The 18,004-nt window shown below is 31.7% G+C and overlaps 1 protein-coding gene across 2 annotated transcripts in view; it reads right to left on the reverse strand.

Annotated features, from left to right (window-relative positions):
• The window catches only part of LOC124357408 (leucine--tRNA ligase, cytoplasmic), a 50,415-nt gene that overhangs the window by 19,863 nt on the left and 12,548 nt on the right, over window positions 1-18,004 (reverse strand). For both annotated transcript variants that reach the window (XM_046809181.1, XM_046809182.1), the window contains exons 10-12: window positions 15,111-15,235; window positions 10,006-10,193; window positions 4,763-4,901 (exon numbers count right to left, since the gene is read on the reverse strand). In XM_046809181.1, the coding sequence (XP_046665137.1) occupies window positions 4,763-4,901; window positions 10,006-10,193; window positions 15,111-15,235 (452 nt within the window). The remainder of the gene's footprint in view (window positions 1-4,762; window positions 4,902-10,005; window positions 10,194-15,110; window positions 15,236-18,004) is intronic.

An 18,004-nucleotide genomic window follows, 5' to 3' on the forward strand; every position in this document is an offset into this window, starting at 1 on the left:
TGTTTAGGAGGAAAGGATAATGAAAAAAGCCATTTGAAGAACTTTGGATTTCTATTTTCGTCGTCTTTGACTAGAATTGACGAACTACCTAGACAGCTGTCAAAACCAGATGATCGGTGTTAGATTACTGAAATTTTCGTTCATTGTTGTTGTTTACAATGTTATCGAAAGTTTTTTGAAGTGTTACTTTTGTTGATCAAGGATAAAAATGAGTAAAAAAGAGTTACATCTAACTCTCCTGTGAGTGAGGGAACAATAATTAACAGTCTAATCGATGGTGGTTGTACAAGTGCAAGACGAACTGAGTGACAATTTCCTTCAGAATTTGTCAGATTCAGATGCCGAGAGAACGATTCTGATATTAGTGTTAGGGCTATTGATGACAATCAAAGTGATGTGGATGACACTGATGACGATCCTGACTTTATCTTACCATCAGATAATGAGGAGTTATATAGATAGTGAGAGGGGATGTGGCACAGATAAGTTTACCTTCAACTTCCACTGGTAGGCCTAGAGGAGGCCCTACCAGTTTTGGGAAAATCCTCATAGTGCAGCTATGTTTCAAGGTAGCACCTTCAAATTTGGTATATGTTTCTAAGCAATTGCTCTAGTTTATAATGATATCATGCTCAAAATTTTAGTATAATTTTAAAAATAAATTAATCAGATGCCAAACACAATTTTTATTTTTTTTATTTATTTTTTATTTACATAATTTTTAAAATTAAATAACGAGTTTGTTTCAAATTAAAAATTTCTTTTTTATTATTAAAAAACAGCATTTAAATACGAGTAAATAAAGTAAAAAATTCATGCAAATCTAATGAAAAATAAAAAAGATACAGCATTTTTTGTAAATGAATGCACAACAGCGATTTTCCCCCCTTGGCAATTTTGACTGGTACGATAAAAAAATGGCCGGCAGTAAAAGGGTTAAATTTTCAAGTATAGATATGCAAAACTATGTTAGATTGAGGATTCCCCAAACATCCACATATTCAAGCATTCAGTCATTGAGAAAATTGTACATTTAAAACTTTGACTATGAATAATTTAAACAATAAGCTAAACTCATAAAAAATTGTATAATTTTGTAAAAATTTTCATGATTAATATCATACCTTCACTATAGGGCATCATATATTGACTATGAGAAGCGAGTTTATCACACTATATGCAAAAACTTTTTTTGTAAATATAAAAGATTTATAAACAAAATTTATTAAATAAAGTTCAAACAAATTTCTTACTTTTAAATTATGGGAAAATATTAAAAAACAAAAAAATATTGGTATAAAATATTTCATGTGATTCGAATAGAAAGACAAAACTATTAATAAGACAACCATTTTATTATTTTTATGATTGCTATTTAAAAAATTTTGTAACAAAATATTCATTTTTTTATCTCTTCTACAAATTTAATCAATTATACATTATTTTTCTTTAATAGTCTTTTTACCAATAACTTAAGTGTAAATTGTCCCTTTTTATCTATTTCTTTAATCTTTTTACTGTCTAAAACATCTTAACCCTTTTACTGCCAGACAATTTTGTTACTACATGCGCCCCAACCTGCCAGGCTGTTTCATCATGGGCATGTACCCAAACTGCCAGGCCAATTTTGGACATTTTGCAATGTTTCACATAAAAATTCATAGCTTTGCTATTTATAGTCATTGAAAGCTAAATAATGCTTTGTTTTTTTCCTCAAGAAATGTAGTATTTAATATAATATCTAAATGTGCAATTCAGGAACTTATAATATTTTTGAAACAAAATATGTACTTACCTTTTATATAAAATTTTTTTTTTTTTTTAGTTTGACTTGAGATTATATTTTGTAAACTTCATTCAATATAAATTAAAGTGTTTTATTTTGAAGCTCAATACTATTTTAAGCAAATTAAAAAAGAAACTATGTAAATATCTTTAAAATTATAGTTTTTATGAGTGTTTTTATGACTTATTACAAACTCACAAATTTAAAGGCAATCTGAAAAAACCACACTGTAACAACTGCTTCACCAGTTATTGTCTTATTCAACTATTCTAAACTGTTTTATTATTCTTTTTCAACTTAAAAATAGTTCTTAGAATATTTTCTTAGGCTATTTACAATCATTCTTGTCATATTATATAGTATAAAAAATGTAAAAATACAGGTACGTAACATTTTTTACTAACGTTTTTTGCGTGTTGTAGCTGCTTGATGTAGGACGGATCAAATGTTTTACACAATAAAAAAATGTTGTAATAAAACTGTCACTTCAAGAAACAACTAATCTAATATTTGACACTGTATTGAGAACTGTCTTTTGTCTTAGTAGTGGATTTTAGTGTGATAGCCCGCTTGTCACTGTCAACATTAGTATCCGCGTAATTATGAAAACGTGGACAAATACGCGTGATAGAACCGTCTCCATCCTCAATAACACTATCGACATCAATTTTATCACTTCCAATTTTTAATAATAGTCTATCTCATTCAGGTGATCGTAAATTGTCACCCATTTCATTTACGTACACGCACACGAGGCAAAGGAAAATCGAACGCCACGACTGTACGCCTCAGACAAATTATTTGTCGCAAATAATAACGTTATTGCCGATAACGAGGGAAGTATTTGTGGACGAGTACCAGAGATAAGATAAAAAAGCCAGTCCAGGAAAACAGACTATAAATATCTCCGAGGCTTATAACACCGATAAGCGTTCAAAACAAATGAGTCATCCGTACCACGTCATCCGCGTGAGGGTCACGTCATTGTGCTTTTGGTCCACGCCTCGCTCCGCGTCACCCTCACGTCGTTGATCCGCAATGAGTTAATAGAATATTACTTTACAACATGTGTTACGTATTCTGTGCTTCATTCTGAAACACAGTAAACACAAATAAAAGACAATTATGTGAACTTCTATATTATTAATTAATTATTTTACGAACGTCCGGAAAAAAAGGACGCTGGCAGTTTAGGCGTGATTACCGACGTCCGGTTTTAAGGTCGTTGGCAGTTTAGGTATAGTTTTTACAACGTCCTTAAAACAGGACGTTGGCAGTGAAAGGGTTAAAATGTATATGATAAATGAACTTAAAATAAAATCTCCTAACTCTACAAAAAATAGTCAAACAAAATTTATTTTTACTAAATTCAAAATTATATTCTCTATCTATTCTCTCAAAATATATTCTAATTTCTCATTTTTTCCAATTTATTAAATTTTTTCTATTCTGTTAAAGGTAAATTCTCCAATATTGTTTAACTCTTTTAAGAGCTCCGTTTGTTAAGATAACATTTTTAACTTCGAAATTTAATTAAAAAATGTGTAATATGAAATTTGCATACTTTAATTAGAGAAACTCATGCAGAATGCATTTTGTACAAGTTCTTCTTCTCTCTTCTCTAAATGTACTATGAAACTCATCAAATATTTTTGGTTTAAAATCATATTTAATCTGTAAATCCAAACAATGAAAAATCACAGGTAATAAATATCCTTATTTATACTTTCTTTAATTCTTTAAGTTTTACTGCATTTAGTTTTTCATAGTTATAAATTTGGTTTTTATTTATTTATTTATTTATTTACATACGGTATACACCATTTCACATTTGTTATAGGTATTGAGAAAATACAAGAGGCTTGATATAAACAACTTACATAAATAGTTTACATGCATACATGCTAAAGCAAACAGAAGCAAAAAAAATAAGCAAAACAAGTGCCAAATAACATCAACATCGTGAATAAAAAGAAAAATTACAACAGCAATATAGTTTCATAAACAAGTGCAACATGAAGGTGGAACCGTAAAAAAAGACTTAATTGGGTTTTCTTTTGCCCAATTTTGAAAATTTCTTTTTTTTAGAAGTTTCTTAGATATGGAATTTTTGATTTTAATTTTTTCTTTAAAATATCTTGATTGCAGCTCATAATTTGTTACTTAAGTTCGTTGTAAAAAAAAACTGTAGCATTTTATCATAGAATAAGTCTAGAAATATTGTGAACAAACAGTCCAAAACACAGCAGATTTTCAAACACACATGTACATACTAATACAGACAAGATATACCATTTAACATATTTGATTAAGACATATTTAGATGTAATTAACTCTAAAAATGATTAAGCCATCGTATATGTGTATGGCTGTACAGAGAACTACAGTTCTCTGCATGGAACAAGATTACCAGCATACCAGTGACAGCTGTGTGAGGTCATAGCTGAGGTGTTCCAAATGTGGGGGTTGGTTGGTACTGTTGGTGTCAGTTGTGTATAATACACTCAGTATCATGTACACACCGCTTTATGCAATCTGTTTTTACTATTATTATTCCTTTTCCCATATATTTTTGTTTTGTTACCAATATGAAAAAAGCAGAAATTTTTAAATAACTGGATCAGCCTTAATTATAGCAGTATCAATGACTGTAATTTATTTTAAAACTCCTGTTCTATAAATACCGGATTAAAAAAAAAAACTGTTAAAATGCAAAACACGAAATTAAATTCAATATACATAACTAATAAGAATACACCTTTGAACACTTTTGTATTTTTTATTGGTACAATGTGCATTCCAAATTCGAAGAATCCATCTTCAGGTACTTTAATCTGAAATGTACATTGTGCCAATTAAAAATACAAGTGTTCAAAAGTGTATTCTTATTAGTTATATTAAACACTTTTCAAGGCTTCATTTTTAATATCAATATAGATAATTTAATATTACTTTTATATGTGGTAATATACTGACTTGATGTTCAATTTGTTGCCATTTTCGCCTTTGAAGGTGCCTCCTTGCAGTAGATGTGCTACGGTATAGTATGCATTGTATATGGTAGAGTCAGACAGAGATTCTATTAGCCACTGTTCATCCCAAGGTAATTTAGTACCTGCAATCATCAAAATTTCAATCATCCTTCAAATACGATTTTTCTAAAAAAAACTATTACAGTTATGCTCTTTAGCTAAAATATTTTTAGAGCTTAACACTGTTATTCAACTAGTCATTTGGTGAAATAAAAAACTATATCGTTTTATGGGGAGCTTTCATTGAACTCTACATAATGGCTGTAGTATTTTATAAATACTACAAATGATTATGCTTGCATGTGATAGTAATTTGATAAGATATTATCAACCTGCACACCTACAACATACAAAAGGCTGCAAATTTTAAGTTACCAGTACACAGAATGACACAATATTTGGACGAACCAAAAATATAAACTGTTCAATATCCTGCCTGAGGACATGAAATTGACGAAAAATCCCTTTTATACAATCAATTAATTTGTAAATTGCTTAAAAACTTAACAATTCAAATATAATTAACACTGTCTATTCAATAATATATTTACGAGTATATTTAACACTATTGTAATTCCTGAAGAATATATAAATAAAGTTAATTGTCAACTGTCTATAATACGAGGGCCATCCGGAAAGTAGTACTTTACTTCTTATTTATCTGACAGGTTCCAGTATGTCAGAATAAGTGACCAGAGGTCTGATCTCAAGAGGGTGACAAGGTGGGTACCCCAGGGCTCTGTCCTGGGTCCCTTTTTGTTCACTGTTTTCATTAACGACCTCCCAAAATTTCTTCCCAACAAGTGTGTCCTTTATGCAGACGACACTACCTTGATGTGCTCCAATAGACTTTCTCAACTTAATCTAGTAATGATCAATTATATGAGAGAGAGATCACATCTCTAGTTTTCTGCAAATGGCCTATATGTTAACGAGGATAAATCAGAGCATGTTATATTTAGTCTAGGTGCCAACTCTGAGAATAAGTCTGTGAAGTTACTAGGTCTTTATCTTGATTCTAAGCTCACCTGGAGAACACATACTGATGCCTTATGTACTCGGTTATCGAGAGTGATCTTTTTGTTAAAAAAACTGACATCCTGTACTAGTCCTAGTTTGGTTTTAAAGGCTTATTTTGCCCTCTTTCATTCCCACCTTACATATGGTACCCTTCTCTGGGGTAGCTCCAGCGGAGCTAGAGAGGTTTTTCTGTGCCAAAAGAAGGCTGTGCGAAAAATTTTTAATCTTAGCAATAGTGACTCGTGTAAACCTTACTTTATAGAATATGATATACTTACGCTCCCTTGTATTTTTGTATTGCAGAGTTTGATATATGTAAAAGAAAATTTAGAACAATTTGACTTAAGAAGCTCAATACATACTCATTATACAAGAAACCAAGACTCAATCAACCAAAAACATGCTAGGCTAGCTAAAACCCATAATAGTTATCTGTATATAGGCATAAAGCTCTTTAACCCTTTCAGGGCCAGGACCAAATATGAGATGTTGCAAAATTTTTTCACATATCTATCCCCTTGTGACTAGTCAAAAGTGCCAGGCTAAAATTGGCGATTTTGCAGTCTCTTAGATTAAAATTTATAACTTTTCATAAACATTAGAGAATGACCTAAAAGTTGCACCAAATTACTCGTATAGATATATACTATCAACAAAAAAATATAAAGATGTAGTTTTAAGTAATTTAAAATTTAAAAAAAATAATGTTTTAATGGATTACATAAAAAAAATTTAATTTTTTAATTTTTTTTCGTAAATAACTAAAAAAGGAAAAATAATTTTACTGTAGAAAGCTATGTTATTATATTGTACATTTATAAAGGAACAACCATACAAAATTTTGTGTTATTTCTCTCATAAATAAATTTTTTATGACACATTTTGTATAAATACGCATAATTGTACTTCGCAACAAGTGATAAAGCAACTGACTCTTAACTGCAAGAAACTTAAAATAAATATTCACATTACGGATGTACCGGTAAACAGATGATTGTAGGATCCATAAGCAGTTTCAATACAGTTAAAAACACTATTTACCAAGAAATATTTACACAATTTTATTTGAAATTTATTTACACTTTTTCTATTTACAAATATGCTACTTACAATTTCACTCCCGTGAGATCGCAAATTGTCAGTCATTGTAACTACTACACACAATAGCTAAGCAGGTAACACTACTAATATTTACAACCACAAAATAAAATAATGAAGAAGAATCCAGCATACAATGGTACGATTGCACTAAAGCATAAAGAATTAACAACAATAGATCGAGTCACCTGATAATGTCACGTGACAATTACGAAATAAAAATGCATAGACCTCCAAAATAAAAATTATATTCATATTAAATATCTACAAATATACCAAGGAATAAAAAAAACATAAAACTTAAATCATTTGATGTTGTATTTTTTAAAGAAAATTACGAATATCAAGGCGGCAATATATTGCCGCCTGGCACTTTTCAGACACGATCTATGGCGGCAATATATTGCCGCCTGGCCCGGAAAGGGTTAACAAGTTACCATTAGAAGTTAGGGAAATTTCATGTAATAATTTTAAAATAGCTGTGTCTAAATGGTTGAAGCAAAATGCATTCTATTCTATCGAAGAAATGTATCTTTACAATATAAGTAATAGGATTTTCATGTAGTTCATGCATGTATGCTCAGCATTAAGGATATATCTGTACCATGTAGGCTATGTTAAGGTTTGTGTATGTGTTTTTATTTGTATATTGTATATTATATATGTTTTAAGGACATATTTTAAACTCTATGACTTTGTCAATGCATCGTTTGTGTGGGATGGCAATAAAATATTCTTCTACCCGATTCTAGTACCCGTTTCCGCCGCGTAAGGCGCTGATGACGCGAGTAGCCGCCGGTCAAGGTCAGATCGCTTCAGTGGCTTGTCTGCCTTCTCTGTTACAAGTTCCGTGACGCTAGCATTGCCTGTGTTGTTTCTGTGGCAGTTCATAATGTTTAAAAAAATTGAAAACGCCGCCAGTTGTGAAGTGAGGGCTGTAATAAAATTTCTCAACGCAAGAAACGTTCGACCTTGTGATATTCATCGCCAATTAAAGGAAGTGTATGGAGACAATGTGATGGAAGAGTCATCTGTTCGGCGCTGGTGTCGTAATTTCAACTTGGGGAGGGGGAACAAACACGACGATGAGCGTTCAGGGAGACCATCTGTCATTACAGATCAACTGCTGAGGTCAGTAGACGAATTCGTGAGGAACGATCGGCGCGTCACAATATTGATGACATCTGTGAACATTTCCCTAATGTTTCTCGAACAATTGTTCATGAAATTGTCAAAGACCATCTGCATTATTCAAAAATTTGTGCAAGGTGGGTCCCTCGCATGCTTACAGATGAGCACAAAACCAAGCGTATGGCTGCTGCATTCACATTTTTGGAACGTTATTCTGATGAAGCAGACACGTTCTTGAATCGCATAGTTACTGGTGATGAAACGTGGGTTTGTTATGCTTCACCTGAGAGTAAACGACAGTCAATGGAGTGGCATCATACTCATTCACCAAAGAAACCAAAAAAATTCAAGACTGTTCTGTCCACCAGCAAACTTATGGCAGCCATTTTCTGGGATCGACATGGTGTACTGCTTATTGATTTTATGGCCCGTGGAGACACTATTAACGCTAATGCGTATTGTGAAACATTAAAGAAATTACGGCGGGCAATACAAAATCGACGGAGAGGTCTATTGTCTAATGGCGTCATTCTCCTCCATGACAATGCCAGGCCTCATGCAGCGGGGATAACACAACAACTTCTGCAGCAATTCAATTGGGAAATTTTCGACCATCCACCGTATAGCCCAGACTTGGGCCCTTCAGATTTTCATCTCTTTACAAAACTTAAAGAGTTTTTGGCGGGAAAAAGATTTGACAGCGATGAAGAACTTAAAGAAGGCGTGACTACGTATTTCAATCGACTGGCGGCGGAGGAATATGACGCTGGAATACAAAAACTCGTCACACGTTATGACAAATGCTTAAATTTGCTTGGAGATTATGTGGAGATGTAGTTTAAGGTATGCTCTTTTCAATAAAAATGTTTATATCTGTTAATATTTACTTCTGTGTCTTTATTTCACAAACGGGTACTACTTTCCGGATGGCCCTCGTACTTCTGCCCTAGGTTTCTGTAAACAGACAATTTATTAAACATGCCAAAAAACACAGTTGTTTGCTAAATAAATAGTTAAACATTTTTTTTAAATCTCTGACAACTCTGCTACCTGTCACAATACACCAGTCAGGTTATTAGTTGATATGACAAATATTTTGCTTCCTATATGGGACCAAACAGAAAATGCCATATAATTATCCTTTAGAGTATTTGTAACAGGCTATCACGTTAATGCCAACCATGAGTTTTAAGACTTTTAAAAATTACATGATATTTTAATAAACAATATATATTAAAATGCACCTACCTTTACTGGGATGCAGCCTACCAAATATTAAAAAATTACAATATTTATTTAACAATTTCAAAAATTATGAAAATTGATTAAACATAGTTTTATATCACACTTTTGAAACAAATTATTAGAAAGTAATATTTTTTGTGATTTGAATTAAATTTTTAAATTTATTTAAGAAATATAGTGCTTTAAAAAATTGTTTTTAAACATTTTCTGTGATGTTTTTACAATACTAGTATGATTGAAAAGACACAGATAATTTACACATTTATATGGGCAACTATAAAATGTATAGAATGAAATAATTTTGTTTGGAAGGATAACAAAAAGAAAAAAAAAGTACAGGTCTTATTTAATCAGACGAAGTTAGGGCTAAGAAGCCCTCTGTAACTCTTAACCTGGGGACCCAAAAGCCAGGCAGGCAGGCTGCTTGCAGGGATAAGATTGCTCAGTGGTCATCCATCCAAGCAGCAACCACGCTCGATGTTGCTTGATACCGTTATCTTGCGATAACCATTGTACCTGCTACACTACGCCATTGGATACAATTTTTAAAGAGTGCATTTAGGATAGGACAAAATATTTTGTTATGATTGGTGAAATGTATGATTTAATTTCTTACTCAACATTGGAATGAAGGATGGCTAGTCATAATCCTCTTATCTAACAAACAAAATATTAGTGACTATATAGACTCACCCAGTCCATAAGTTCGGGAACAAGCGTACTCATGGAGCCAGTTGAGACAGGCTCGGAAGTTCTTACGCACCTCTTCATGATAAGTGTTCATGTTCTCCAGACACTGTTCAGCCTTAGCCTTCCATGTAGACTCTCCATAGTCCAGATACCACTGGTTACATAGAGCCACCACACACTCATCTCCCGACCTCAACACATCAATATTTCTATTATTTTCCCAAAACATTCATATTTAATTATTCTAAATAAATTATAACTATCACTTTTTTACAATTGTGTACACCAATTACTATTCTGAAATGACTTGAAACATCTGTTTGTTAGTAATAATTAGAAAAAGAGAATATAATTGAAAAAATTTAATTTAAAATAATATTACTCTAAGTATAAATCAACCTGAAGATGTCCTAAAAATGTCCACTCAATACAAATTGAAGTAGTTTGGAGTAGTGCCACATATGTTGGTCAAATTTAAATAGTGTGTCGCACGTTACTGGATACTCTTTGTTGTGAGATCAAATTTAGGTCAATTTAGAATGGATGTATATAACCCTGGCCTAGGCCTATGAAGGTTGCAGCATTTGCTCGGGATCGTATATGTACTAACTGCTCCACGTTGGTGACGTCATTTGAGTTAGATCAATTTTAGTGTTCACATTTATGAAGCCTTTTGTGTATAGTCTGTGTTGCCCCTCACTGGTTATTTTGTAAAGCCCGTGTTAGTAATCTGAATATATGGGAAAAGAGGATAAGAAACATTAATTGGAGTACAGCCTCAGGATGAAGACTATCCAAAATGTTTATCTCTTCTTACGTTAAAGGGTGGACAGCTCTCTTGGATCAGAATAAGGAGGATATAAGACTGATAATAAGGGTTCAAGGGATGCTTGCAATAATTATAGACCGATATCTTTACTATCTTCCTTTGCTAAAATTATTGAAAGGATTATGAAACAGAAATTAGTTGATTTGTTGGAAAAAAATAACATACTTAGTCAGAACCAATTTGGGTTTAGAAGTGGTATAAATACAGAAGCAGCACTAATAGAATTTATGGACAGGTTATCTAAAGGTGTAAACAATGGGAGAAAAGTTAGTGGCCTATTTTTAGACATAACAAAAGCTTTCGACACTGTGAATCATAGAGTTTTGCTACAAAAATTACATAATTGTGGGGTTAGAGGAATAGTATACAACTGGTTTAGAAGTTATTTACAGAGGAGGATGCAATGTGTTAAAGTTAACAGAGTAGTAAGTGAAATGGGGGAAATCAAACACGGTGTGCCGTAGGGGTCGGTTTTAGGGGCTACGTTATTTTTAATATACATTAATGACTTGTGCAATGCTAAATTAAATGCTAGTATCACTTCTTTCGCTGATGATACTGCTTTTTCTTATTCTGAAGAGCTGTTAAGATGAACAGGCATTTGCTTTCGATTCAATGGTGGTTTTGTAAAAACAATATGGCATTGAGCCCTGAAAAACCTCAATTTATCAATTTCTCTATTAAAAAGCTTTATAAACAGGAAAATAAAATTGTTTTGAAATGCATTACTTGTATAATGAGTGGTGGTTTTTGCAACGATGGTTACTGTGAACTAAAGGAAGCACGGAGCGTGAAATATTTAGGAATTATATTAGATGAAAAGCTTAATTGGAAAGATCACATAACACACCTCAAACAAAAAATAAATAATACAACAAGACTCTTCTATTATATTCGAAGTATGTGTAGTGATAGTTTATTAAGAACATTATATCTTTCATTAGTTCATAGTAGGTTAGAATACGGAATAGTATGTTGGGGAGGCACATATGTCTCAAACTTAAAACCTATAAAAAAACCTTTCACCTGTGCTTTAAAACCTGTGCTTAATTTCAGCACAGAAAAAGTTTATGAGAATAATAACTAAAAGTAATCGATTTGAACATACTTTCCCAATTTTTTGTTCCTTAAAAGTTCTTCCTTTAAGATATATTTATGTATATAAGGTACTCAAATTTTTTTTCTTAAGAAGTAGAAACTGTAGGGAAAATTATGAGTATATTAACGGACTGCGTAGTAATAAAAATGTGTTCGTACCGAAGCCAACAAACACGTATTTTACAAAATCATTAAATTTTTTAGCACCTACATTATTTAACAAATTGCCAAACAACATAAAAGATTTAAGTAATATAAATGTTTTCTTAAAAAATTAAGACTATGGTTGTTTACAATTCAGAATATTGAAGATTTATTGTTTTATATTTGTAATTAATTGTTTTAGTTTTCCCTCCTACTTTACTCCACTGTACTTTGCTTTACTTACTGTATATTGCCTTGTATTATAATTATTATAGTTATTAAATCATAAATTCTCTCAATAAGTATTTAAGTAGTTTTGTCTAATGATGTTGTAAGTGTTCATATTATAAATTAATTGTAGTAGTTTGGAAGAGTAGTATTTATTGTATCTTTGATTGTGTATTATAGAGTTAAGTATAATTACTTTATTTTTGTTTATACAATTTAGTTGCCATTTGAACAGTGATATTTTAAATTGCAATAAAGCCTCCAATCAGGCTAAGCCTTTGAGGATTAAATATTTTTCATGATATATTTCTTAAATGTATGTATGTATGTAAGGTGTTGTTTGAGAAATAAATTTCTTTTCTTTCTTTCTATTAGGGATGTTGACAGGATATGGCCCCATAAGGAAACATCTTATGAGGGTGTGCCTTAGCTAGACTGACGAATGTAGACTCTGTGGAGAAGAGGAGGAATCAGCAGAGCATATTTGGTTAGATTGTCCTGCCATCTTAGAAACACGGAAAAGATGGAGGGAGCATATCTCCTCAGCCCCAAGAACATCAGAGAAAAGGAGCTCTTAAATCTGATCAGTTTTTGCAAAAGCCTCGGAGAACATAAAATTACAGTAAGAGAGGCACAAAGGTCCTTTTAGGACTAAGCGCGGGGACAAACTGTCCTTTTCCCTCAGGAAAAAAGTTTTTAATATAATAGGTTATGTTGTATGTGGGATTGATTTCAGAGTCACGTTGTCAGTGTCACTTTCATTAAATTTAAACAATCCCAACTCTATCTGCTCCTGATGAATAACGTATGAAAGTATCAAATATCAATGAGATTCAAATCATTCACCACTGACATACACTTTGGGAATATGAAACTTCTTTGTTGACACATTAGAACTCTGACACCTTTTTGTGTAAGTCTCAAATACAATTGGTCAATAAGCAATAAATATATTTCTAGCAGTGGAAATATAGGGTATTCAGTTAAAGTGTTCCCACACTTTATTATTTTGTTCTACACATAAAAATGATCAAAAAAGTTTATATGAAAGTATGTCCTGCAACCTTTAGTTTTTCATCTATCTATTTGTAAGTTTTATTTATAAAAAAATTAAATCTTTTGAACCAGTTAAGATAAAGTTATAAAACTTAAAAATTGTATTAACCTATAGTAGACCTTTTTTTAAATAAAATATTAACAAAATCCTTTTACCTGTTTCAAAATGGCATTTGTTTCAAATTTTTAAAGTCAAATAACAAATAAATTCGGTATAGTTATAAAAATGCATAGGACACCAACCATTTAGTCATTTTTATATCAATTCCAACAGTGGTACATTTTTCAAAGAATTCTGTCAATGCATAAGTGAGCACGGCCATATTAAAGATACGCTTCCACAAGCCAGGAGCACCAAACATGTCCCGGTTGAGAGGTATCAGGTTGAGAGGTTTGTTGGTAGCGAATTAAACAATTTAGGTCCAAAAAAGAAAACTGATTGCTATGTTAACAACAGTCGATATCTATCCACTACCAGATTTTCTTCTTGTGTCTTGTATTTTAATTGTGTTCAAGAACTGAAAACATATGTTTATTTTGAAAGACGTGATAAACAAGCAGGCTGGCGAGAGTGAGGCTGCCCACTTGATCAAAAGAACTCCTCTACAACAATCCTAAGAAATTTGTACTACAGAAGCCCTTTCATAAGATTTAGAGTTTTTTGGGAGTGAAATTCTATGAGATTAGTTTTTGAGATATTAAGAAACAATTTATTCGTGTTGAACCACTCCAGAAGACAGGACAAAGTCAATGTTCTGGGCAAGGTATTGCTATGATTGAAAATCAAACTGGTGTCATCTGCAAAGAGGGTTAAGGAGATTTCTTCATTATTCATTGTGTTATAAATCAAATTAGGAAGATCATTTATATAAAGTAGAAACAAAAGTGGTCCCAGCACTGAGCTCCGAGGAACACCCGTCTCCACTGAATGGTGAAGAATTCTGAATGGTAAATGTTGCCATTTTTGTGAACTTCAACACACTGGACACTGTCTATCAAATAAGATTTAAACCTGTCATCATATCGAGTCATTTCACTTTGATATCAATTTATTTGTAAGACTCAACATCAACATGTGGTTATTGAATTCACCAGTTTTGATTTAATTACTTTGCACAACTAGGTTCACAAGACAATGTTTTATTATCCATTTCAATAACTGTATCCTATTTCACTTTTAAATCACTGAGAAGTTAATTTTAAAACAAAATAAACCATTGCTGTATAATTACAATATCATAACAGCCATCAATGCAAGGGAAAGAAAAAGAACGAGATTGGAGAAGGAACAGGAGCAACGGAAATGGATCATTCTACTTTTAGTCTTGGACCCACACTAATACACTTGAATTTTAATATTTTGTTAATAATGTTTATAAAACTTGAATTTCGTAATTGTTATAATTTAATAATTGGAATTTATTTCAATATAAAGTTTATCTTTCCTCTATTAATTATTTTAACCTTTACATGTGATTCGGCGTCACAGTAAATGACAAGACTATATTAATAGAGTTGATTTGACTGTGTCCGCCTACTGATTTGTCATGAACTCTTCAAAATTTGAATTGAGTAATGCTAATCTGTTAAAAATGTTACGTATACTTTTCAAACAAAAGATTCTGTTAGAGAATGTTCCTTATATATTATACATGTAATGAATACATAAACTAGTTAAGATAGTTTATCTTTCCTTTGCAAATATCATTTTACTACCAACCAAACTTGTTCAAAATGATAATGGCTAAAATACCTGGAAATAATCTGTTTCTCCGGTTCATAGTAGATCAAAGCTTCATTGCTGTCTATAAGCTCTTTTTGAATAGTTTTTTTGGCATCTTGTACTTTCTTTCCACTATATTTCCCTGCTCGTAACACCTGAGAACAAAGATATTCAATGTTAGTGTTTACAGGAAACCAATTATAAATATAAATTAATAGTAGGAAAAAATTTTACAGATGATCTTAAGAGATGATAGGAATTAACTATATAACCTACGCTTCTTTTGTAGATTGGAGGGCAAAAATATTAGGTTACACAAGATGTATGAGTAAATTGACTTGTTATTGTGGTTATTTCAAAGAATAAACCAATAAAAGACACACAATCTATACACTTTATACTTGTAGATCAGATGACATGTAAAGTCTGCAATGCACTGACAGCTTTGTCAATTTTTAAACGTTATACTTGTAAAGTGTTTTATAGTAACATTTTGAATACAGTATACAGTCCAGTATACAGTTTATTCCTTGTACAGGATTGGTTGAAAGGTGTAAATCATTAAAAAATTTAAGAAAACTCTATCAACTTAGTCTGACAGTGGCTGTTGAGTCTGAATTCCCCACTTCACCCCACACCCAACATTGTTGCTAGTTTTACATATATGGAAAATTACTGATCTGTGTCAACACCTGTTGCATAAACGAACATCATTAGCTGTTACCACAACTATAGAGTGGTCAGCAGCAAAATGGCTACACTACCTCAAATGACATCAGACAATTTCTTGCAGGTTACAATAGAGACAACAATGTGCAATACAGCTGAATATGAAAACAAATTACCATTCTGATACGGCTGTATTGATATCTAAAGCTGTGCTGAACTATTAATTTAATATGAATAGCAATCAATTATCTGATTCAAAATTTAAATTGTTACTTGATGGTGTTCCAAAACTATTGTAGTAATTAACACTACAATGAATAGAAAGATGTCCACTGAAATATTAATTACTGATATTAATGGTCAAATGTCATGTGGAGAAATACAAGTAATATTTTATGACACATATAAACAACTACTCCCCTGACTAACTACCTAAGTGATAGAGTGATTCAATGCAAAAGGGTGTAAGATTTAAGACATAGTTTGCAGCCTCGAGCTAAGTTCAGGATATGACACTGCTTTTCAGTCTCACAAAAAAAAAATATTCTCATGATCATCTCACATCAGAAGAGTATTTTTGAGTATTAGCTGCTACTATCAAGAACGGCACTAAGCTGTTTAGTAATAGTGACAAAACTCAACTCTGTACAATGACAACTTCAAAATACTAGTTCTCCACAAGGTGTAATTCTACACAATGAACTGCACTTTATTAAAAATGTATGAAAATGGTAAAACTAAATTTAAATAATAATTCATATTATTTATTGAAGACACTATCATAACACTCTGCTAACTATTTAAGTGATGATGATAACAATAGTGTTGTGACATCAGTAAAGAAGCATTGTAGGAAATGTAGTAGTTAAGAGTCAGATATAGTGAAATGACATGAACAAGTAAAGTAAAACTTCATAAAGTGTATACTTTATGAATATTCAAACGATTAAGCTCAGAATAGATTGGGATATTTTCTTAATACCTTTAAAAATACTGAAAAAAACTATAAAGCGTTTGAATGCTTATTAATTATATCCTTAAAATGAGACAGCTCTTATACTTTTACGACTACAAATAAGGTCATAAAAGTGTAAGTCTTAACAATGTTATTATGGGGCTACAGTACGAGATGTATCAAAACAACATTCCTTTATTGAAATTATAAAATAAATTACTTTTATCTATCTTTGCAAAAAACTATTTTTATTCTAGCGAGAAGAAACACTACTGATGACAACACAGTTAAAAAAAACCGATAATCGGATAAATACCTGAGGTTTGTGTTTTTATGAGTCACTAAAATAAATGTGCCATACCACAATCCAAAAAGAATTTAAAGGAAAAACATAACAGGATTGAATGAAATGACAAACCTATTAAGAGTTTTGTCACCACTACATATTATGGATATCTGTAGATTGCCACACTAGGTTCTCACTGTGACACTAAAAATTATCACCCAATGTCTTTCATACCAACATGTTCCACAGTTACTGAGAAAATAATGTTATACAGAATCAATCAGCCATTTTTAGCACATAACCTATTCTCACAACTTTAACACGATTTTTAAAGAAGAAGATCTGTATCAGTTAGGAGGAAGTCAGTGATGGAATTCAAAATCACTAAAGAAGTGTAATATAAACAGCAGAAACAAGATCATTAACAGGAGTCCAAATTAATGATAATTGGCAAAGCTCTCTATTTTAGGCCTTTTCTCTTCATCCTGTTTAAAATATTTTTTAATATAAAAAAAAATCAAAGTAACATATGTGTATACAGGTTAGACCATGCTTATAACTTTTGTTAAAAATACTTGAGGTGAATTCATTTGTTTGAATCAACACAACAATTCAGTGCTATAAGAAGAGGAGTAGAAAATATAGCAGTATTTATGTTTTGATAGTACAAGAGAGAGTATGGGATGGCTCCTAATAACTTTACTACAAGAAGGAACTAATTTCTTTGCAATAGCCATAGACACTTCACCCACAACAAACACTTGACTTCTAACAAACTTAAGAGTCATTCTCTGATAATCAGGAAAATGTAAAAACACAGGCAGAATAAAGAAAAAACTGTATTGTGTCTCTTTTCAAATTATACCTCAGCTATGAACTTGGAGTGCGGAGAATCCATAGGTACAAAACATAATATGAGTAAAATAAACGCTATAAGGTTACTTGCAGGATTTAATATCAGAGATACTGTAGACAAAGCTTAAAAGAACTTACCGACACTGTGGTATGCCTTAA

This window comes from Homalodisca vitripennis, chromosome 3 (genome assembly GCF_021130785.1).
Source record: "Homalodisca vitripennis isolate AUS2020 chromosome 3, UT_GWSS_2.1, whole genome shotgun sequence".
NCBI classification, from domain to species: domain Eukaryota; kingdom Metazoa; phylum Arthropoda; class Insecta; order Hemiptera; family Cicadellidae; genus Homalodisca; species Homalodisca vitripennis.